The sequence below is a fragment of the Cynocephalus volans genome, chromosome 6, assembly GCF_027409185.1.
Source record: "Cynocephalus volans isolate mCynVol1 chromosome 6, mCynVol1.pri, whole genome shotgun sequence".
Classification (NCBI taxonomy): Eukaryota; Metazoa; Chordata; class Mammalia; order Dermoptera; family Cynocephalidae; genus Cynocephalus; species Cynocephalus volans.
Window position 1 is genome coordinate 150,509,387 of NC_084465.1, and position 23,016 is coordinate 150,532,402.

Here is a 23,016-nt window from a genome sequence, read left to right on the forward strand (position 1 = left end):
AAAAATAGCTATAAGACCTTGCATAATCTTTCATGGCATCACGTTCCTTATCTATGAAACAAAGGAATTGGACTAGATAATTTCTAAGGTCTTTTTGAGCTCAAATATATCATCACTGCTCTGCATAAAGAGAGTTGCCATTTTGCTCTGTTTTCCCATTGTCCTTTTCAACTATTTTTGTTTTTTAATGCGTATATTATAACATTTGTAAAAGGATCCCAGTGCCCTTCCCCCAGGGTCTTTCCCTTTTGGGGATGCTTTCAGCCATTCTTACCATCGGGGAATCCATCCCAGATTTCTAGCCGGTCATAGCGACAGAACATCCCCCCTGGAGGATTTGAGTCAGGCTCCAGGTCAAAGCTTTCAAATTCCAAGATAATCTCTGACATCTTTGGTGCAAAGATAATGTAAGTGCATTCAAGGCTGTTGGGGTATTTTTCAGGGAATCCGGGGGACTTTATCACTCCACTAGGTGTTGTGTAGTTCTGAGAACATTCGGGACCTATGAATAAAAGAGAAAAAAGGAGCAAAGTGAAAATCCTACTCAAATAACTTCACCAAGAAATAATCTGGGCAAAGACAGAATGTCTTTCTAATAAAAGCCCACCGTTATAACCACCATCTAACCCATGCATTACTCAGCCTTTTCACATTAGTGATAGGTATGGAAAGTCAAGTTCAGATTTATTGTGTTCACCTTAGTTTTCCATTTGTGTGGAGCCATTTAAAGACTTCTGCTGTTGCAGGGGGAAAAAATGACAAACATAAAATCACGTGGGAACAATGAATGAGTAGCAGAAAGCTCGACAGAGCCCTAGAGAAATAATTATAGCCCCTTCAAGCTTAAATCTTTAAATCTTGAGGCTGACAGCTCTTTATTGGTGAAATAGAACATTTACAAAGGCGAGGGAGAGAATTCAGTGGAGGGAGTTTGGGTTTCAGATTCCTACACCAGTGACTCAGTAACTCTGCCAGATGTGACCTATGCCTCTTTGACAAACTAAACGTGAAAGGTAATTCGTACATGTACCCAGGGTGAGTGACTCATTCTGAGTGGTGTTGACACAGGTGTGCCGGTAACGTGTGGCTGCTAGTGAGGGCATGATAAACTGTGATTACAAGCCATGATGCCGGAAGTCACCTGATATCAATGTTGACATCTTAACCTTCTTCCAAAGTATCAGATATGCCAGTCTAAAGTTGCTTGTTAATAGAAGTGTGTGTGTGTAATATATATATATATAATGTGTAATTTCAATAACTGTTCCATGTTATCAAGACTTCACAAATTATGGTGATTTGTCATTTAAATTGGTCAAGAGCATTCATGCATATATTGCAAATTGACTTTATGACTGACTAAATGACCACAATTTCAGTTCATGGTCCGCAGCACTGAATAGGGCAGTAATCACTACACAATTGAAAGACTGCCCGTCTACAGCAACCTGAGCCTATCAACTCTGCCCTCACTGCCAACACCACTGCCAGGATTTTCAAACAGCTTCACTTCGAAGGCTCTCTGTGCATCAGAGATGAAACAATGCTTTTGAATCTCAGGATCAAATCTGGGGATGTTCAGTTCAACAATTCTTTTCCTGCACGACTGTCTCGCTGTGACTTGCAGCCAGAAGGGAGGGACCCCTGCCATGGCATGCAAGAATAAAACCCTGAATGAGGTGGTTTGTGGAGATGGTTCTTATCTAAACATTCTCCCAAAGTGCCAAGCAACTAGAGGTAACTTATTAGGCATTCATACAGATAAAAAGTAACTAGCAGGTCTCTGTTTTTAGTGGCTCAGGTCAGTAAGCTGAATCTCCATCTCAGTGCATCTAGGAGCTTATTGAGAAAAAAAAAATCAATTGTTTTCTCCCTGTGCATATAATAGATATCCATAGCACTGGAGATGCAGAAGAGGAATACTTGTTAGCTGGACACAATACACTGGTCTGCAGAGGTCTGGCTTGTTTAAAATATCTCCCTAGCCTCTTGGCTGTGGCTCAGCCTTCACCATGATGGCCTCAAATGCTTATCTATCTGATTCCGGTTAAAAAGTTGTTAACATGCGGCATTTTGCCAGGTCAATTCTAGGTAGAGATTATGAAAAGTGCTGTATTGTGAATGATCTGTTTCTCAGATACTCTCATGGCTTCTGAGGTGACTGTGACTATGCCAACTGAGTCCTTAATTCACAAAGAATATAAATAATATTGGGAACCCTTTAGAATTTTATTTGCAAGATGTAGGAACAACGAATCTGGTTGCCTTTAACTTCCTCTCTGTGGAAAAAATGCTTTGGCTAGGTCTTTGTAAGGCAAAGCAAACGGCAAGGTTTAATGAAGACACTAGTGTTTTCTCCTTCTCAAAAAGATAAAATTGTCCAGGAGAGATGAAGATTTAATGAGACAGAGGGAAAAAAAAAAAAACCCCAAAACAGGAATTAAGGGCTTATTTTCAAAACCAGATGGATTTCAATGCTTTCATTGTATCCTTGTCATGTCACATACCTTTGGAAGCTGTCTCAGGATTTCTAATTTTCTAATGTATTTTGACAAAATGTGGGGACATTCTATGGAATAATGGAAGACGAACGGATTGAGCACTAGGAGATCTGAGTTCCAGTCCTGTCACCCTACCGGCAGTGTAGCCTTGGGTGAATATAGACCATTTTTGTTCTCATACTCTGTGCATAGCAAATAGGAGTTGGACTTTAAGGTTTGAAAAAAATTTTCTCCTAACTTAAAGACTCTGTAATTTTCTAACTTCTCCATTATACACCAAAGTTTGTTTCAATATTTTCCTTACTCATTGTTGCATGAATTTGCCACTGCTGAACAAGCAGTTCCTCCAAAGGGACAGTGGCAGGTGTGGGTTAGTGAATTCTGCGGTGAGTACACAAGAGACAAACAGCAGGGAGGGCAGGCAGCCCTGTGTGCCCAGGAGCAAAGGAGCTGCTGGCTGACATTATTTGTAAGAGCGAGAGTACCCTTGTAACCATAAGAAGGCAGCGTTAGTGACAATAAGCATGGATAATAATAACAGTTCAGATACTCTCATTGGAATTATTATTAAATATACAGACTCTTAATCACATAACATATCAAGTGACCAGTCCTGCTCTCAATAAATGGCACCCCTGCCCCACACCGAGACCCATAGATGCTCTAGCTTCTTCCAGCATCTAGGTCCGGATGACCCAGGCCACGGAGAAGGACGGAGGAAGAGTGATAGGTGAGGAGTCTTGGGTTTCCTGGAGTAATTTCCTTAAGCGACTGGGAATAATTGTAGGGTTGGTGACCCAAGGTTTCAGCACCTGGGAAGAGACATGTAGAGGGGAAAGTGGGATTCCTGGGGAGAGAATTAGGGTGGTCGAGAAGGTTCCAGGAGGAATGGGAAGCGGAGGGGATGGGTCTTGTTGACTGTCAGGCAAAGATGGTCCTGTAAAAATGCAACCCTAGGGACTCAGAAATGGTCTAAATACCTCTTAGGACTGTAATCTATTGCCCAAAATCCTCAAGGTCAACAAGTGAGAGGCTAATTTCCCAGTTGCATTAAACTATGATTAGTATAATTCATGTGTTTTGAGGCAACTTGAAATTGCTGCACTGTGAAAAGAGTGCTATGTTTTTGAAAGAACAGATTCATGGATTCTACAATCCCATTAAATGGCTTTTGAGAAAAACACATTCATAACCTGTATGTATATGCACAAATGTATTATATTAATGATTATCTGTGGAGTATAGTAAGTGAAATGAATGGGGAAAAAGATGTGTTCTCCATATTTTTCAGGTTGTACCCATCTAGTTAGAAAATGAAACATGCACGCACGAAGAAATTTAAAAATATTAAGGAGAAACATATTGTTGGTAAGTGGGATGTGTGTGTGTATGTAACTTACAGGACAACTGGATATATGTATACAGGAGAAAAGGCAGATTAATTAGGAAGTGCTTCCTGAGAAGAACAGGTTTCTACGAAGGTTAGGTATATACTGGAAGAGGGCAAGAGCTATGAATTTTGAAGGCACCAGCATTATCCATATTCATTGCACAGCTATTGTTGTTTTTTTTTTTTTAACACATCTTAAGCGGCAGGCACTGGCTCCATGTTTTCCATATTTTCACTTCAACCGATTTTCACAACATGCTGCGATAGGTACTAGTCTCCATTTTTCACAATGAGGAAATGAGGCTCTGAGCATTCACACATAGCCAGTGGCAGAGTTAAAATTTGCATTCGGGTCTGCTGGACTTTAGCCAGTGCACCGTCCCACAGCAGGACGCCAGGCTGCGGGTGTGTGAGAGCTGGAGCTGGACAAGTGCAGGAGCAGCTGGTGCCCAGCCTTGAGTAGAACATTCACTCTCGATCAAAGGACTGAGGACACCCCTTGTCAGAGTTTTGAGGACAGCGCCTTAAGATGCCTGTTTGAGAAGCTGTGTGTAGGATAAAGGGACATGGAAACTACAACCTGGGCTTATTTGGGTAATGGCAGCAGACATGGAAAGGAAGCTGTGACTCTTTGAGACCTTTGGATGAAAATTAAAAAGAACTAGAAGCCCTATGGGATGTAGGAAGTCAAGAGGAGAAAGAACAAGAGACACTTCAATCTCACGGACGGTGCTGGACAGCAGGACAGGGAAACTTCTGTGCATCTGAGACTAACAGAAACGTAGGGAATGAGCTCCTTTGGAAAGAAGATAGAGAATTCTCGATGACTTAGTGACCGATCTCTCTCTTTTCTCTTTCAGCAACCTTCAGATCTTTGGGAAACACTGAAAACGAAAGGCTGTTCTTAACCTTTTGTGACACCTTTTGTCTTTGATAGTGGCACATGCAAATAAAAGCAATTGAATGTAGACGTGTATGTATGTGTGCATACGCGTACGTGTACAGTATAACTTTATACAATTAGCCAAATGGCTTTCAATGCAAGAAAATATGTACATATATAATCATCTGTCCACACTGATGTCATGTGTATAGCATTAATTATACTAAAGGGCTCTAAGTATGTGCTTAGGTAAATTTCAGAACACAGTCCTCTCCATCTATCCATATTTATATGGGTTTAGGGCCAAATATCTTTGAAATTTAAAGAAGTTCCACCAATGTTCCCAGAAATTCCTGGCTCTCCTTTTCATTATTTCCAGTTGTTGCTGACCCAGAAGACCTTAGGCTTTTGAAATTGGTGTGGCTACATTTTCTCTATTAAAACAAGCTTTTTCTCATTCAAGGACAAAACATTCAAGCCTCGAGCCTCTGTGCCCGGACTGGTTCCCCACACATTAAAGCCAACTTAAAAACGTAATTAACAGGAAGGCTGAATTTAACATATAAAAGGATCTATAGGCTATTGCTAAAAACAGTGATATCCTATAAAATTACATTGTTCATTTATTGACCGATATATGCATTTAATCCCTCAAGGCTGGGAGCCTATAAATTGTTATATTCTGTCCCATCCCAATATATATGGTTCTAACAGAAGATTAGTAGATCCTTATATTACAGGGGGTAACATATTTCATTCTGAAAGGGAATGCCATATAAAGCATCGCTGTTTTGTTTCCTTCAAGAGGTTCTCTGTCTAGCCTTCCCTCTGTTACTAGAAAGCCTAATCTTCCCACAATAGCTACAGAAACAATAAGGCTGGTGGGCCGCTTTGCTTTTCCTGGGAACTACCAGTTTTGAATTCCACAATAAAATATAGGGAACAGGAGTTACAGGGCTTCAAGGCAAGAGGAACTAAGAATTTTTAGCAAAAGAAATCAAACTTCAAGAGTAGACCAAACTTATTTTTAAAGATGAAAGATATGAATAAATGCCCTTAAAAGAGTTTTCTGGAAGATATTCCTTATAAACACTGGTTAGTGCATTGTGATGATGCAATTTTGATTCCCGAAATATTTTTTTTTTCAATTTCAAACATATTTCTTCCATACATTGAGTAATTTTCCTTTACTTAAGTATTTTCCAACATTTTTGTAATGGGAACATGTCATTTTTTTACAAAAGAAGAAAAGCAATACACCTGTCTTTTTTTTTTTAACTTTGTCTTTCATAAAATGAAACAATACTAAAGAAATATTTAGTTATAGTGGCTCTACCATAAGCTACTCACTCACCTCTTTTGAAAATTTCATAACGGATGGAAAATCCTGCACCATGCGTCTCATAGTCAGAGACAAATTTGATGAAAAGAAATGGCCCTGAAGACACTACAGGAGAAGGGGCAATCTTTCCACAGAACTTTCCCCATAAACGTCCATTCTCATTTTCTCCGTCGATGACTTCCACGTAGTCATATCTAGCACATAAACATAGAAGGAAATATTAGGTTGGTGAGAAATGCCCTTTTATCTGAAGTGTCTTAGAAACCAGCATGATCCACAACAGTCTGTCAGGAAATAAAAAGTGCCATCTGCATGTACTACTGCATCACAGGGAAGGGAAAAAAAATCTAGCAAAATGAAATAATTAAAATGGACTACACCATGTCTGTATACATCAGCTGGCAACACAGACTGCTAAGAATAATGGTGTCCATTTTACTTGCAGACAATGTCAGTTAAAGTAACCAATTAACAAGAAAAAGAAAAATCTCATGAGCACAATACTCTATTATTAAATTGTGTTCCTTTTTCTATAGTGGTGGGGTGTTAATACATAATGCTATGCATTCTTCTCAAACTGTGAAGTTCTTTTATGAATTCAAAATGTCTCCTTGGCTGGAGCTGTCCATGAACAATACTTTGATTTCTGTGAATGACCCTCTAAACATAGGGCCACAGAATAATAAACAGATTCTTTACTATTTGACTCAATACCACCAAACTCCAGACTTCTTAGAAAAAACTCTCTCAGTATCCACATCCCATGGTTAAAACACAGATTATCTCCCCCCAAACTATACTTGGATCGTAGAACAGAATTTGTTCAAAGAAAAAAGTTTGTTTGAAAATACGAAGTAAGTTTATTTACACTCAGAAGTTTGAATCTTTAAAGGAATACCATTGTTTGAATCTTTAAAGAAATGTTGTTATTTGAAAAAGAAATATGACACATTGCAATCACCAAAGTGATATGATTTAAAAAATATTCAGGTTTAATAATGACACACTAAAGAGACAAATGATAATGGAAGTGATGATAAAAATATTACTCCAAAGATTGCACTGAGATAACAGATGTGTTTGGATCTTATTTATCATTAAAAGGTAGAAAACCAACACCAATACCCTAGTGTCCCCTAGGAAAATAAGAAGGCTTTTGTTTATATGGTGTTATATGTTTCTTAGTATTTTGCCTTTTCTCTTTTTTTATTTCCCATATCAACTAGGAGTCAGAGAATCTGATTTGTCTTCCATTTCTCTTCTAGAAATGACATGAAAACATTACAGTTTGTTCATTTCAAACCTTTATTTTATTTCTGTGTTTAACTTGGTTCAAAAGTCCTGGGATATATTAGCTTCAGGAACGGCTAAAATATGGCAGTCACATCAACTGTATCTGGCAATTTAAAAGAGATCAAAGTTGGGGAAATCTTCGTGATGACCAATGTCATCTTTAGCAATCCCTTTTCAAACTGCCCAAGACACATTACTTAGGTTTACATGAAGTCTCAGGGGACAACTGCAAAGATGATATCACTAGTTAAAGTGGACAGCTTAAGGCTCTCTAAATTAAAAATGACATTACCTCATCAGTTAAAATTGTGTGCCAGCTTTGTGTATATCAAGAAGAAAATAAAGCTGACATTGATGGAACTAAGCATTCACATATGTGAATTATTGTATTAACTGCATTTCCTCCACTGCATCTGATGTTTCCAGTAGTAATCGCTCGGTCTGCTAACATCGCTGTGCCTTTGCAAAACTATAGAAATACACAGAGGAATTGTTCATTTTTCAATACTTGGGAGATGCTTTGCATGTTAAAAGAAGACAAAGGAAGAAGAAGAGGAAGAGAAGGAGGATAAAAGCATTATGTTCAAAATCCTAACTAGCCTTTACAGTCAACTGGAGGCAGCTAGAAAGAACACCGTCTCTGCATTCACTAAAGCCTCACAAGTTGGCATTTATGGAGTAATTCCTTTTATCTCTACTGCTCCATTGACAAGTCAGGTCCGCATGTTCTACCCCATGCTTTCTTATAATTTAACTGTGATTTGAACCATTGACTATGTTTGCCCTGGCGACTGTGTGTCCAGCTTTGCAATACAGGCTTTTTACTTTACATGGTCTGAATACTAAGTGGCCAAATCCTAGTGCATGTTGCTTTCCAGGCACAAACAAGAGAGGTGGATCAGGCACTCTGAGGAACTAAGGGCGCTTCTGTGAGGACACCTTTCTCAGGTATTAGAGAACTCAGCTAATACAGAGCCTGTGAATTGCAACAGGGAAAGAAACTAGTATTTTAATTCATGTATCCTCCCATAGTAAATACTAGGCTCTCCTTTTGGCAACAGTAAAAGCTGTTTATAAAAGTTGGGGCAGTGGGGGGGGGGGGTTTGGAATCCCTTCCCAACAAAAGATAAGTCATTGCATAGTTAGGTGCCAAGTTTAGGAAATTGAATTATTCAGGGATACTATAGTTTCATTTGTAAACTGGAAAGCTGCTATCATTTTAGTACTTCCCTTCGAAGTACCATCCAACAGGGCCCCAAAGAGTATCACAAATAGCAGTTCTTGTAAATATTCAGGAGGGTGTATTGTGCCCAAGTTGCAAAGGGTACTGTTGCCAAAGAAGTTAGAAAAGCAGCTTGCATCTCTCTCTGGAGTTGATACCAGTTCCACTCCAAAGTTTCTCACTGGCAAATGTGGTTCCAGGAATGCAGCTGGTGTGCCAGCATCCCTCCCCGGAGACTAAATGTGTCACCACAGCAACGCACCCAGCCTGCATTGGCCCGAGGCCCAGGATACTGAGTTTGCAAATTTCGATCCCCCTGCCGGCTGCACATTGCTCTGTTACTGCTGCCAGTGTGGCAAACACTGCATTGCTTGGAATGTCAAGATCTCCTGTCACGACGGTGGAGCCCTGCAAAGGTGACGGTTAGGCCACTGTTCGACTCTCATTCGGGACTGTCTTGCTCCAGCTTCTGGAAGAAAACTGGGAATTGTGCCCAGGAATCTCATTCATGAATGCGAGAGGAGGGGTCAGACAGTTGACTTCTCCATCCGTTTGGGTCCCTGCTCTGGAAAAAGCATGCTCCAGATGACAAGGAGGCTGTGTCTGGGTCCAAAGGGCACCACCCTTCTATGCAGGGGTCCAGAAGCTGGGCCTCTTTCTCTCTCTGCTCACAGTATGGCTATGGAGCATGTCCCCAGAACTCACCCTCCCCACTTACCATGTAAGCGTAATGTAGATTTTTGTAATACTCAGAAGACAACTTACCCCTCCTATAGGCATCCTCCCATTTCTTTTCTTAAATCCTCTACCTTAAAGCTTTCCCATTCTGTACAAATGGTAAAACAGGTGGACATTTACTGAAAGTAATGCAGAGATCTCCACCTAACCCTTTCGCAATCAAAAAGTACTTTCCCACAGTGTCGGTTCTAGGGTGTAATACACCGAGTGGCTCTTTTCATGAGCCTCCCTGGCTTTAGAATCCAAGCTCTCTAAGCTCAAGGCCTTTCTGCTTACATGTCTGCCCATGCTCACCCTGCCCAAGTGCATATGGGTGGTGAAACATTTTGAATCCTAGTAGTAATCACAAGTAGGTTTTCCATAGAGTGATTAAAGAATAAATATTTCTTTCTAAGAATCTTTGAAAGGATTACCCAGAGATTATTTTTTCCTTTGGAAAGATTGAATTATGGTTTTAGGAAAATGGCCAAGTAGGGGGAACAGCGATGGGAAAATGAGAAATGTGTTCAGTCACTACAGAGCGGTTTCAGAGGCTTTATAGGTATGCAGTGCTGAATAGACAAATAGCATACTTTACTTAACGTCGGGTTTTCTCTTGCGAGCACAAATGACCCCTGACTCTCTACAGTGGAACCCGTTAATGGAAAGAAAGCTAATCCTCTACAGGGTGTTGTCTGATACAGTGAGCTACTGTACCAACCCCCTCAAGGCTTCTGCACATTCCTGCATTATTAGGAAGGGGGATTTTAGGTGGTGGTGTCTTTTTAATCTCCTTCCAAGAGGATCTACCCCCACAGGCACATGTACATTAATAATGGAGAAATTTGATACCTTACATCATAAATCAGAGTGAGAAATAATGTTGGCTAACATAATTTTCACCTGCAAAAATGTGTTTCTGTGGATCTTTGGTTTATTTTGCACAAGGCATTATTAGCTATCCCAACTGAATGACCTGTAAACGATTGCTGTGCTGCTGTCCAAGAATCACCTTACATATGCCCCAGAAGAGAACAGATTTTCTCCCAGAGTATTAGAAAGAGGATTTGGAAATAAAAATATACAAGGATGGACCTAGGAGGAGCCAATTAGTCTGCATTTCTGAGAGATTTTACATGAGATTCATGCCTTAACAGTGCTGGCTTGCTTTGTAATGGTCTACTCAAGATGTATGAAAAACCTTACATACAATGGTCTTAGCCTCTTATTTAGTAAAATAATTTTCTAGAAATCTATTCTAAGGAAATAATCTGGAATAACATTAATTTGTGCATTCATATTGTGGAATATTATTGGGGCATTAAAAACTATGTTTGACAAGTTTTTTTAAAACATGGGAAAAATACTTATGATGTAATAAGTGAAAAATCAGAATATAAACCCCTATATATAGTATATTCTCCATTTTTATTCATATGCAGAGAAAGAACTAGAAGGAACTAGGCCAACCTGTTAGTAAATGGTTAGCTCTGGGTAGTGAGATTATGTTCCTTATTCATCTCTGTATTTTTCAAAATTTTTACAATGGAAAAGTATCCCTTTATAATTAGATAAAAGTTATTTTGAAAAGCACTAACTTCCTACATATAAAGTAGCAAAGCAATACCTGCTTGCCTTGTTAATAATTTTATATTTCTTGGTCAGAAAACACTGTCCTCATGATGTTTTATTTGGAAGCAAACCAAAGACTGCCCCCTTTTTTTTCACTCTCCGTATCAATGAGACTCTCTATGTGATTATTATTATTTTTTTTTAGTGCCAGAATGTTCAAATGCATCAGATTTGATCTCATACTTTCTAAAATGCTGGCAATAATATTTGACATTATAATTGTATGTATGTACAAAAATACATTGTACATATTACAAATTACTTTGTAATTTCCATGTTACAAAGTACTCGCACATGTATTATCTAATTTAGTCCTTGCAGTGATTCCAGGAAGGCAGTTGGCAGGTGTTACTGTCCCAGAAGGAGCCCAGAGCTGGGGAAGCGTTGGGTGAGAGACACGTGAATGAAGTGATTTGTATCTTCTTAATATGCCAGTATCTGTTCTTGTTACTCCTTTGCCTACATTTTGAGAGGGGGGATGTCTATGGCTTTATTGTAGAATTAGTCATTATCAATTTGTGATTAATGTTTTCAACTGGTTATCATTGCTAGAAAAGTGCCGCATCAACTAAAACTTCATTGATTTTTCTTAACTGTGTTCTTAGAGCTACGTAAGTGAACATCTTGGTGTGGACAAAGGTATTTGTGTGTGTGTGTGTGCACATGAAGAAGAGAGAGACAGAGAGAGAGAGAGCTCTTAGCCTTCCGGGAGCCACCTGAGTTGAAAGTTTCAGTGGAATTGATGGGGGCCATTGAATGGGCTTCCTGCCAGAGCTGTCCTGGTCTTCCTGCTCAGGATGGATGTTCAGGGACCACGTGACTGGAACACAAACTGAGCCTGGGCAATAGAGATGAAACATGGGTGGGCGCTGCAAGGGTGCTGAACAGTAGTTTTCTTTCTAGTGTCAGCAAGAGAGGCAGCCCCAGTAAAGGCAGAGCAAGGTTGGAGCCTGGACTGTGCAGGAGCCTGGACCCCTCCGACCACCACCAGCACTGAAGCCAGCTTGGGTGTCAATGCCCCAAATTTGGAGCAGGTAGAGGGCTGAGCCTGAGGTCACTGCTGGGAATCCCTAGACCTTTTCCAGAGAAACAGAGAGGCCGGGGCCATGAACTGGCTGTTGTCTTCCCAGCTCCCAGCCTGTGGTCAGTGCCAAATTTCTGTGAAAGCCATTCTAAATCTGTACAAAATTTACAATTTCATACTATTGAAAAAATGATGCTTTATTATATCGTCATATTCATGTTTAAAATTTGTTTCTAAGTTTATAAAGTAATTTTTTTCTTCTTTAAAGTCAATTATTTTTTGTATATATATTTATCCCATTTCTTTTATCTGTCTATGTATCTATCTTCCTATGTGCACTGTATGTATTATAAGCAGGATGATAGGACATTAGTCTTTGATCCAGGACTCATTTTTTACTTGTTATGATACTATCTAAAACTCAGTTTTTCTTACTTCCATTTTGGTAGTCCTTTCAATACCCCCCACTGATCTAACTTCTAAACCATAGCATTACTACTTCTGTATTTATGTGTTTATGTGTATTTGCACCAAGGAACATGCTGTTGACATCGCCAAAGCATAAGGCCACATTTTTTCCCTTGGGGTAACTACCCCATTCACTTGAGTAGGAGAGTGATCATTTTAGTATTGTTTCCATTTCTCTACCATTAACATAAAATTCCTTTCCCAATCTTATCACCTAAACTCAGTTTCCATCTACAAGTAGATGAAGGGACTGGACTAAGGTTTTTGCTGTCTGCAAACCTGCAAAATAAGCACAAGTTCCAAAGTTCAGGGATGACCCCCTGGGCTGGTTGGACCCCAGGGAAGAGCTGGGAACAGGAACAGCATGATGCAGAAGAGATCAGGGCACCTTTGCATCCGTCGGTGGCTGCTGGATGTGCTCAAGCCAAACCCTCTCTCCTGCAACCCAACTTCACTGATTGGCAATGGCATGCCAACTCCTCACCTCCCTTGGAACAAAACATTTTGCAGAAACTTTTGTCTTTTGTCATGTCATTGTCCTATTCAAAGGCCCACGGTGTTACTCCTGAGCTCGTTTACAGGCTTCCAGGTAATTCTCCTCCTAGAAATTCTAACACCATATCGTCCACCTAACAGTTTTTTCTCACCAAGTGGGCCCAGTGGTTAAGTTTAGAAAAGTTTCCATATGTATCATACTCAGATGACCAGTTCCATAATAATCAAAGTAGGGGAAAGCTCACAAAACTGATCTCACATGTAAAAATTTAATCTTTAAGTTTTTGTAGTTCCTCAGAGTCATAATAATGACTAACAATAATTTTATTGCTACTATAGAAAACTGATGATTAATAGGTTAGGTAATAATATGTCAGGTATGAGAGTTTAAAGTCCCAGGAAATGATGTCTTACAATAGTGAAAAAAGAAAATTAAGAAAATAGTTTTACTGGAGTAAAATTAAAACAGATTTTAAATGGCTCTCACTGTAGTAATGCAAAGGGGTAATAATTGATTCTAGGAGGGAATATGGGGACTGCAGTGGGTCACGGCTGGCCAAGACTGACTTGAAAGGAGAGAAACTCAGCCAAGAAACATCTAATAGGTAATAGACTATGAGTTTCCTATTGCAGAGTAACAAATTATCATGAACTTAGTGGCTTGCAAGAACACACATTTATCAGCTCCCGGTTCTACAGATCGGAAATTTGGCATGGTATGGCTGGATTCCCTGCTCACAGTCTTGTACAGCTGAAGTCAAGGTGTCAACCGGGCTGCACTCTCATCTGGAGCTCGGTATCCTTGTGGCAGAACTCAGTTTCTTGCAGTTGCATGGCTGCAGTCCCCCTTTCCTTGCTGGCTGCCAGATCCTCGGGGCCACCTGCATTCCCTGCCATGTAATCCTCTCCATTTTTAAAACCAGCAATAGAGAATCTCCCTCGCTACGAATTCTTCTCATGCTTCAAAGCTGTTTAGGAAAAGCTCAGTCTTTTTCAAAGATTCACCTGATGAGGTCATGCTCAGCCAGGATAATCTCCCTTTCTTGAGGTCAACTGATTTGGTGCCTTAATTAAATCTGCAAAATCCCTTTACAGCAACACCTAGATTAGTGTTTGATAGGATAATTAGGGGAGGGTGTGTGTACACCAGGGGCTCCAGATCTTGAGGTCCCTCTTAGAATTTTGCCTACCACAGAGACCAGGCTCTGATAGGACGCATGGAGACAGGAGGGCGCAATAGGTACCCAAGGCAGGAGGGATCGTCTACTTACATCACTTCATAGAACAGAGAGCAGTAGGGTCCAGGGGAAGCCAAGGGCAGGATTGGGAAATGGAAGGGATGATGAAAGCTGTTTTAATTTCTCATGCCACAGTGGCTGTTGGTTTGGGAGCCCTGAGCCCAGAGGCATTGCTCACAGTGAAAAGGAAAGCAGGATTAAGGCTTGAGACACACTCTGCTGATTAAAGCAAAACCAGAAATTCCAAGATTGTCTGACACACATGTCGAGAGACAGGAAAGTGATAATAGCTTAATTCAAAAATAAAAATATAAAAGAATTCATGACATGTGATGTAAAATAATAGTCAAAATATATAACTTTAGGGGAAATATCAGGAGTTTAAATTTCTTGTTTCTGAAGAATTTCACTTTGTAATTAAGATTTATTGGTAAGGAGGATTTTTTAAAAAAGAACCTTTCACATGGGAAAATATTTCTCTGATTTAACTCAGATTACAAAACCTGAAGATGCATTTTAAACAGAACGGAGGGAGTGTCTTCCTTAAAATAACTATGCTCCAGAAGTGATAGTCTTCCAGTGTCAGACTTGCAAAGTTCAGTACTTATAGAAAATTCACATGCCTTTAATTACAATAAATTCAGTTCCCAAGTAAAACTGTGCCATCTGGAAGATATTAACATCATTTACAACTTGTTCACCTCCCTATTTCGTAGAAAATTTTTACTTCTTGCCAACTTTCTGCTGTTCTCCAGGAAAAACATAAGAACTACTTTCGTGGATTATCCCAAGATGAGTATACAGCAAGTCAAGCCATCAAGAATTGACAGAGGGGGTATTTTGGTCACACTTATTTCCTTCTTATTTACTGTAAATCCTTGGTCTTTATTTTAATTTTTTTCTATGAAGAATATTCTCTCTGTTCCTCTTCTCTCAGCCTTTCAAAGTGAATCTTTTTTTTTTTTTTTTTAAGTTAACTGAATCTCTTTTGCCACAGTTCAGTGTAGAGAGGGCTAGGGCAGCAAGAGATGGATTCTGGTCCTGCTCTAAAGCTCAGGGGTGTCTTTTATCAAGAAGGGTCACCATCTTTGATATCCCACAAAGCATCGAAGGGGACAGTGAGGCAAGGAGGTGACACCTGCCTGCCACCAGGCAATCAATTCGTCCTCATACTCTGCTGCTGGCTTGGGGGGTACCATTGGGCAGGTTACTTAATTAACCTCTGTGAGTCTCTGTTGCTCTCATGTTAAATGGATGAAATGATAATTAACCTGCAGAATCATAGGGAAGAGTAAATCAAATAATGTATGGAATGACCTTGGTAGGGGCTTGATGGTTTCTTTCCAAGTGAGGTTGAAATATGGACAGAAGAAATGAAACAAACACAGAGACAGCTAATTTGTTTTCCAAAATGTATCCTACCCTGTTCAAAATAGGCTGTAGTTTAGGTAATTCAGAAAAATTTAATTGTTGTTATTTCCCAGGGAAGTCTATCAGTTAGAAGATGACCAACTCTCAGAATATAGCCATACCTGATATTCAGAAAGATACAATTTGGAATACAGTAGGTCTTGCCCCAGTTCTGCTGGCAAAATATCAATCAAATAAAGCCATCGCCAATAATGGAATTAAAGAAAGCGATCTGTGTATACCATAGTATGCTGATTTTTTAAAAAAGTCACTGAATCTGTTAAGTGTTTTCACTGATGTACCCGACTGATTTAATGGCCTGCAGTTGGACTAGTGTTATTAGTGAGCAGTGCTGAATCTGCTCAAAAAGCCCCCTTCATTGGTATGGGGGAAGCACCAGCGTGCGACTTCCAGTTCTGGGAAGGCAGCGATTCTGGCTTACGGCATCATAAAGTCATAATCCTCAAATTTTCTTCTTTAATTCTTTGGAAAAAAGAAATAAAGCAATAATTCTGTTTTAAGCTATAGGACCTAACATGCTAATTTAAAGAGGTTTAAAAAAATCCTCCTGATTAATTAGTAATTATTCCATGGGGAACCAGGCAGTTTGCTAATCAGACCTGCAGGAACTAAAGTTGACGAATACTTGTTTTCTTAAGTATTCACCCCCTCTCCCCCAGTAATTACTGTAGAGCCTTTTCATCATCAAGTAGATGAGATGGTTCATTCTGAAGTAGGGGAGTCCCTTGGCTGGAAACAACTAACTATTTTTTTCCGAAAAAGTGGAAAGAAAAAAATGCTGAAGAAAAATGGGTCTCCTGACACAGACTGGATGTCTCTTCCTTTTAGTGGTACCAGTAGTAAAAGAAAGGTTGAGTTGAATTTTAGCGTGGACACCAGGCACTAACCCAAGTCAAAACTGTGCTATTCTGTTCAGTTGACCCTTTAGTTTACTAAAAACACAAACTACTCAGCTTATCACATCAAGAAACATAGATCTTTCAAATATGGGCCTAATGTATTAATGACACTAGGATGAAATGCACATGAGAAAAACAGATCATGTCCTAAAGAAATTTCCCTTTTGTTTAGTCTCTAATATTTATTGAAAGCAGCCTACTGTTTGCTGTAAATCGTCTTTAGAGTCTGATGTGTTCATGTTTACATATTTGTTCTTTTTCATTTTTTCATTATTGGAAATTCTGTTATGCCAGAAAGTGGCTATATCAGCTGCAGACTACTAGACCACTAGTATAGTCTTACTACCCTGGTAAATATTCCTAGACACTGTGAACCAATTTGTAATGCAGTTAATAATTTATATAATGAGAAATGTATCTGTGAACATATGTCACAGTAGGGCTTCCCTCCCCCCACCCCCCAATATGACAACATGCAAACTGGTTGCAAACAAAATATTCAGGGAATCATTGGTTATTGTCTAATCTCTAGTTTACATGATTTTTTTTTTTTCACTGACTTGCCTTACAGACTGCGTAATTAATAGGAATACAGCAAACCTTTAACTATCTCTGTTTTAGGAACAAGCTCATGGAGAGAAGAAAGGATTTTAATGACCTAGGTGGCCTCATGATTTATACAGGCCTTAAGGAGTAATTGTGTGTTTAGACAAAAGGCAAGCAGTGGTCATAAACATTACTAGTAGCCTGAGAGCAATAGCACCAGCTTGGCTTGGTTGAACCATATGACCACATAAGGGGTCAGCCTGCCAAAATGGGCTCTGTGCTTGAGCATGGATTTAACTCAACCATGAGAACATATAACCCCCATCCTACCATCTCAAGTGTTCCTCAATCCCAAGATATCTTTAGGGCAAGCTTAACAAAAAAGAAAAAGGAACATGGTCAAGTTTGCCAAAAAAAAACCATGTAGCATTAACAGAACATTTCCAAATGCTCTCTTCTGCTAAGTACAGCATTAAACTAAGGAAAGGTATAAAAAGTTCTCCCTGATAATACTAAAGACTCAGCTGTAAAAACAAGACAGGTAGGTAGGCAAAGGAAAGAGAATGTTGTGTTTTACCTTCTTTACTTCGCCTAATTATTCTATAACCGAAGGGTATTTTATGTTTTTACTAAAACCCAAAATATATAGAATGATTTAACCTTTCATTTTATTTAAGCAGCTTAATTTCTTTGAACTCTTTTAACGTAGAGGGCTAAAGTTGGCTGCTCTTTATGAATAAAAGTTCATTAAGAGAATTGATAGTGTAGATAAAGTCACCAGGAGAGATAGAAACAAGCCAACTTTTCAGCATCTTAGTTCTTGAATTATTTGGGGGCAAATAAGTGCTTACTTATGAATGTACAGTAAAACAAGCCTCTTGGGAATCCTTCCAGAGGAAACATTAAAAACATTTGCAGTTCTTGCAATTATCACATTACTTCAAAAGTACTCCATATTTCAGATATTTCATTAACGCGGATTGCTTTTTCCTGTAGTTATGGCAAATTACCTAGATCATATTCCTATTGTTTTCATCATTTACTAAACTGTCGTGTTTACTCTTTTTTTTTTCTAGTAGCAAGTAGAAATAGTACAGAACTGGATATCCTAAAATGTGCTACCCGGAATACTAGCCTTATAAAATACTTCAAGGAAAATTTTTTTTTCTAAAATCATTTGAGAAATGTTGTATATAATGCTCTTTTTGCAAATCTTCACAATTTATATCAGCATACTAAAGGCTCTGAGAATTCCCACAGTTACAAAACTTTGATTTAACTTGGTTTAACCCAATATATACCAATCTCACTGATAGCAAGATTCTTTTATTACAAAATACCTATGGAATTAGTGTCTGTCACAAAGTATTTTCTTTGTGCTATTTTGAAAAGTCATTCACTTTGTACTAGCACAGATCAGAAGCAATAAAAAATTGAGGAAGGGAATTAACTTTGTAAATGATGACATAAATTTGAGAAGACAGAGATAAATTTGGCAACCTAATTCCTTCCTCTACTGTGCCTTAAACATTAGGAATTTAATTTGAATCAGTGCTTTGAAAAACTGTGTTAGCAACTGTTTCTGGCTAACCAAGTACAATGCTGATGCCTATGATTGTGTCTATACTTGGTAAAAGGGGCTCCTCTGAGGCTGACAACGCACTTAGCATGGTTTACTCCAGTTTATCTCTCTGAGAGCAGGAATAAAGAATGCCCTGGTTTTACTACAGGTTGAGCATTCCTAATCCAAAACTCTGAAATCCAAAATGCTGCAAAATCTGGAAATTTTTGAGTGCTGGCATGACACTCAAAGATTATGCTTGAAGGAAATGCTCATTGGGGCATTTCGAATTTAGGATTTTCGGATTAGGAATACTCAGTCATAAATATAATGCAAATATTTCAAAATCTGAAAAATCCAATATTTGAAATACTTCTGGTTTCAAGCATTTCAGAAAAAGGATACCCAACCTGTGCTTAGAGTTAAGATGACCACAGTGACTAGAACTAAGCAACATTTGAGAGTGGAAAGAGACAGTAGACCAATATTGCATTTTGTAGAGGAGAAAATGGAAGCCCAGAACACCTAAGGGGCTGGAACAATATTTCAGATTCAGTTAATAGAAGAAGCAAAACTTGCCCCTGTATTCTGATGAAAGACCATTCAGCTCATTTTTTGGGAGACGATGGAAAGAGTCTTTGCAATCATAGGGCTCCACTTCTAATTTGAAAGTACTACCAAGGGATTGCTCAGCCTTGCTCAAAAACCTGCAGGAGGGGGAAATGTCCTGAGTCCCCACTGGGGGTTCATCCCGTCCTTGAAGCCCTGGTGATTATCCCAACTCTTCCTTCCTTGGCCTTGAGACTGTTCTTTCAGTAAATGTTTCTTTAGTATTTAATGTAGCTTCCACCACTGATCCTAAGATTCCTCATCCCCATGATAGCCCTTCAGTTATCTGTCCCTAAATTTTACTTCCCCATGATGAGTCTAACTTTTTTGGCATCATGAGAAGAGAAAAATTTAAAGATCTAATTTATTGGACTGATGTCTAAAAAAACAGGCACGAACACAGATGAGTAAAGAAACCACTCCTCTGAATGCTCAATTATTAAGATAGTATTATTTTAGCAAGACAGGGATGGTGAGCACTTTGAAAAGTCTGTATGTATATCAAAGGCTCTGTAATATATTTGGGGAACCTGGGGTAGTATCTGTGCCCCAAAGGGCAGGATGGATGGCTGGACCTTATTCTGCTCTGTGTTCTAAATCCTTCTGTGCATTCTTTCTCCTTCCATTCCTACACCCTCTAGCATCTGCCCTGCTTGTTGATTTGGGACTCAGCAATCTAGAAGTAGGCTGTTGTCACGGGAATGAAGGCATTCCCACTGCTCTTTGGAGCGAGGATCCAGGAAAGAGAGAAAGGTGCAGGGCAGAAGGAAGGGCTGATCCAGGTCTCTTATCAACAAGCCCAGGAGCCAAAGGGCCAAAGAAATGCCTGGATGACCACTTAATGCAAGCATTTTCCACATCTGTTTTGAAGGCCGACTATCTGATGCTAAAGAAAGAATTTAACTTATTCTGCTGATTTTTCTTTTACAAACTAGGCACGCCAGCCAACAAATCCAAATTCTGGAAAGGGAACATTCCTATTTTTCTAAGTGTTTAATTTCTGTGTTGAATTTTTTCTTACTCCCTTCTTCCTCCTGCTACTAGGTATTTTCGTGTCAAATCTTATAGTCCCTTTAACATTCGTGTATGCGTGTAATATAGTAAGATTATTGCTGCACTGTAAAAATGTCATGATTTAAGATATTTTTCTTAATGACTCTGATTATAATAATCCTTTCTTCCTAGACACAGGCAAAGTATGCATTTTCACTAATTAAACACACACATAACCTTCATAAACTTTTAACCTTAATATAGGCTTCTGCAAATTTAGAAGCCAAATGGCCTTCATATCAATTACTAAAGGATTCCTCCCTAATTATTCGCTGATGAATGTATACTCAGAAACACAGGTTAACAGTTCAAATACTACCGAAGCAGAAATAATGTTGGATTTGACAGTCATTAAAAATAATAACTTCAATTTGATGTTTTTCTAATTTTTCTTTTTTAAAATCCAACGTCTTCAAAAATACTTTTTCCTTAATGTGTGACAGGCATGTTAAACACAGCCTGTGCAAATGTCTGAACAGTAATAATATTGATCTCTTCAATGGAAATTTTCCATACAAATGATTGAAGACTATCAAAAGCTTTGATTTTTACCCCTATTATGCTTTGCAATTAAGGAGGAAAGTATTCTTAGCATATGTGGTATATGTATAATTTTCAGCGAAAGAAGTAATAATCGCTTATATTTATGTACACTCTTTTCTGAAAAGCTGAGAGAGCTTTTATGCTTGTCATTATTTTATAGGCTTGAAAAGAGAAAGTGAACAGATAGTGTCCTGTTACATGCAAGAAGGTCTTTACTGCAGCTGTGTCCATATCATCACTGGGACAGCCAGCCCATCTTGTTAAACCACTGGTTTCACAGGCTGTCCTCCACTGAATTACATCCTTAAGCGAATCGACTGAACTAACTCCTGAATTCATCACCCAGAGTTCCGCAGAGGTGCCTGGGATTTAATGAGTGGCATGAGTGACGGTAAGTAGACAGAGCTGACTCCTCATCCTTGGGTCTGGCCCTTGCTTCCAGTGACTAGGAAGTGAATTAATAGCTTGGGTGCTTTAGAGAAGGGAAAAGAAATGAAAGCTGTGCCTGTTGAAGATAATTTGAGAACATTTCTATAGTGGCATGTTTGCTGCAGTCTCTCAGCACGCTTTGCTTGGTCACAACTTCGGAGTTGTCTTGAAGCAGGGAGTAAGCTCAGGCTTTCCTGGGCTGCAAACAGGACAGTGCACGTCCTTCTTGCTTTCACCAGGACTTTATTTATTTTTATGTTTTATCGAAACTTAGTTGATTGTAAGTATCTGTGGGGTACAGAGTTGACTATCAATACCTGTAAACAATGGGATGCTCAAATCAGGGTAATTAGTATATTCGACATTATAAATGTAATTATTTTTCATGGCCCTTTACCAGTTCCTCCCTTACCCTCCCTCCCCTTTCTCACCACTGGTAACTTCTGTTTCTCCCTTTGAAAGTGCAATGTATTATTGTACCTTTCTTTTTATTTATTTATTTAGCTCCCATTTATGAGTGAGGACATGCGGTATTTCTCTTTCTGTGCCTGGCTTACTTTACTTAACATGATTTTCTCTAAGTTCATTCATGCTGCTGTGAATGGCAGTGTTTCATTCTTTTTTATTGCAGAGTAGTATTCCATTGTGTAGATGTACCACATTTTCCTTATCCAGTCGTCCAAAGATGGCCATTTAGCTGCAATCAACATGGGAGTGCAGATATCCCTTTGACATGATAATTTCCATTCCTTTGTAACCTGGACTTTTAAAGAATGGTATTTAAGTCCGGTTAAAATGAACTTTGATGATGGTCTTAAAAAAGAAAAAAGATAAAAATGGATCCTAGCAGTTCTATGGCAAGGTAAAAAGACAATTAGAAAGGGTGATTTAGAAGTCAAATGTATGTCCAGGTATTAGGCGCAGGATTTTCATTTTAAAGCAAACACGGAGCCCTTCCCTGGCCAGTCCTGTGGGTCTCCACCCCAAATTCCAACTCCATTACTGTCACTAATACAGAAAATTGGTACCAGAGAAGGGGGGTGTTGCTTATAACAAGTACTTAAAAATGTGGATGCGGCTTTGGAACTGGGTGTTAGGCAAAGGTTGTAGGAGTTTGGAGGACTCAGAAGACAAAAAGATGAGGGAAAGTTTGGAATGTCTTAGAGACTGGTTACATGGTGGTGAACAGAATGCTGATAGAAATCTGGACTGTAAAGACCCTTCTAAGGAGGTCTCAGATAGAAATAAGAAGGAGTTTATCAGAAACTGGGGCAAAGATCACCCTTGCTGTGAACTGGCAAGGAATTTGGCTGCATTGTATTCATGCCCTAGGAATTTGTGGAAGCTAGAACTTAGAGTATCTGGTGGAAGAAATTTCTGAGCAGCAAAGCATTAAGGAAGCTGCATGGCTACTTGTAACAGCCTACTCTGAGTTATGGCAGCAAAGGCATGATGTAAAGCCAGAATTTAAAAGGGCAAGCAGAGCACAAAGATTAGGAAAATTTGCAACCTGGCCATGTGGTAGAGAAGCAGAGAACATGCAATGGTGCAGCCCAGCAACCATTAGCTAAGAAGATTAGTACAAAGAAAGGGATTATCAAGAGAAGAAGAAAAAGGCCCTGAAGACACTGCAGAAGCCTCTGGGACCAACCCTCCATTTCAGCCCCAAATGCCTAAGGAGACAAAACAGTCTTGGAGAACAGGCCTGAAGCACCCTCCATGGGCTCAAGGCCCAGGGCT

General features: G+C 39.2%; 1 protein-coding gene across 4 annotated transcripts in view; it reads right to left on the bottom strand.

The window, feature by feature from the left end:
• The window catches only part of NRP1 (neuropilin 1), a 136,901-nt gene that overhangs the window by 73,955 nt on the left and 39,930 nt on the right, over positions 1 to 23,016 (bottom strand). For all 4 annotated transcript variants that reach the window (XM_063098796.1, XM_063098795.1, XM_063098798.1 and 1 more), the window contains exons 3-4: positions 6,129 to 6,310; positions 275 to 502 (exon numbers count right to left, since the gene is read on the bottom strand). In XM_063098796.1, the coding sequence (XP_062954866.1) occupies positions 275 to 502; positions 6,129 to 6,310 (410 nt within the window). The remainder of the gene's footprint in view (positions 1 to 274; positions 503 to 6,128; positions 6,311 to 23,016) is intronic.